General features: G+C 53.7%; 1 protein-coding gene across 1 annotated transcript in view; it reads right to left on the bottom strand.

Annotated features, from left to right (window-relative positions):
- Positions 1 to 378, bottom strand: part of PLEKHA7 (pleckstrin homology domain containing A7) — a gene marked incomplete at its 5' end in the record, with an annotated part of 105,209 nt that overhangs the window by 8,854 nt on the left and 95,977 nt on the right. The window contains 1 exon segment of the mRNA XM_018572801.1: positions 104 to 221. Within this exon segment, the coding sequence (XP_018428303.1) occupies positions 104 to 221 (118 nt within the window).

Consider the following 378-nt stretch of genomic DNA (forward strand, 5'->3'; position numbering starts at 1 on the left):
GTCTCTCCACTTTAAGAGCAGCAGAAATCCGTCCAAGATACGGCATGCTGGGGATTGTAGTTCCCCCTCTCTATACAGCAGACTTTGTGATTCCTCCTCTTACCTCTAGTGGGCAACGTTTGGTAGCCAGAATCTGAGCCAAGGAAGCCAGACGGCGGGGAGGCGGAGTCACTGCTGAGATTGGCGAGTTCTGGTTCGCTCGCATATGTGCGCAGTTCTACCTGTGACCACAAAAGAAGAAATTCATATCATAGAAGACAACCGACATCCTGACCACAGACTCTTCCCCGAGACCAGCGTGACACACGGACAGAAAACCCCCAAATCATCCAACACCCCCAACCCTGGTCCCCCCCAGCCCTAACCCCCCGACCATAG

This window comes from Nanorana parkeri, unplaced genomic scaffold (genome assembly GCF_000935625.1).
Source record: "Nanorana parkeri isolate BGI_ZX_2015 unplaced genomic scaffold, ASM93562v1 scaffold2136, whole genome shotgun sequence".
Taxonomy (NCBI): domain Eukaryota; kingdom Metazoa; phylum Chordata; class Amphibia; order Anura; family Dicroglossidae; genus Nanorana; species Nanorana parkeri.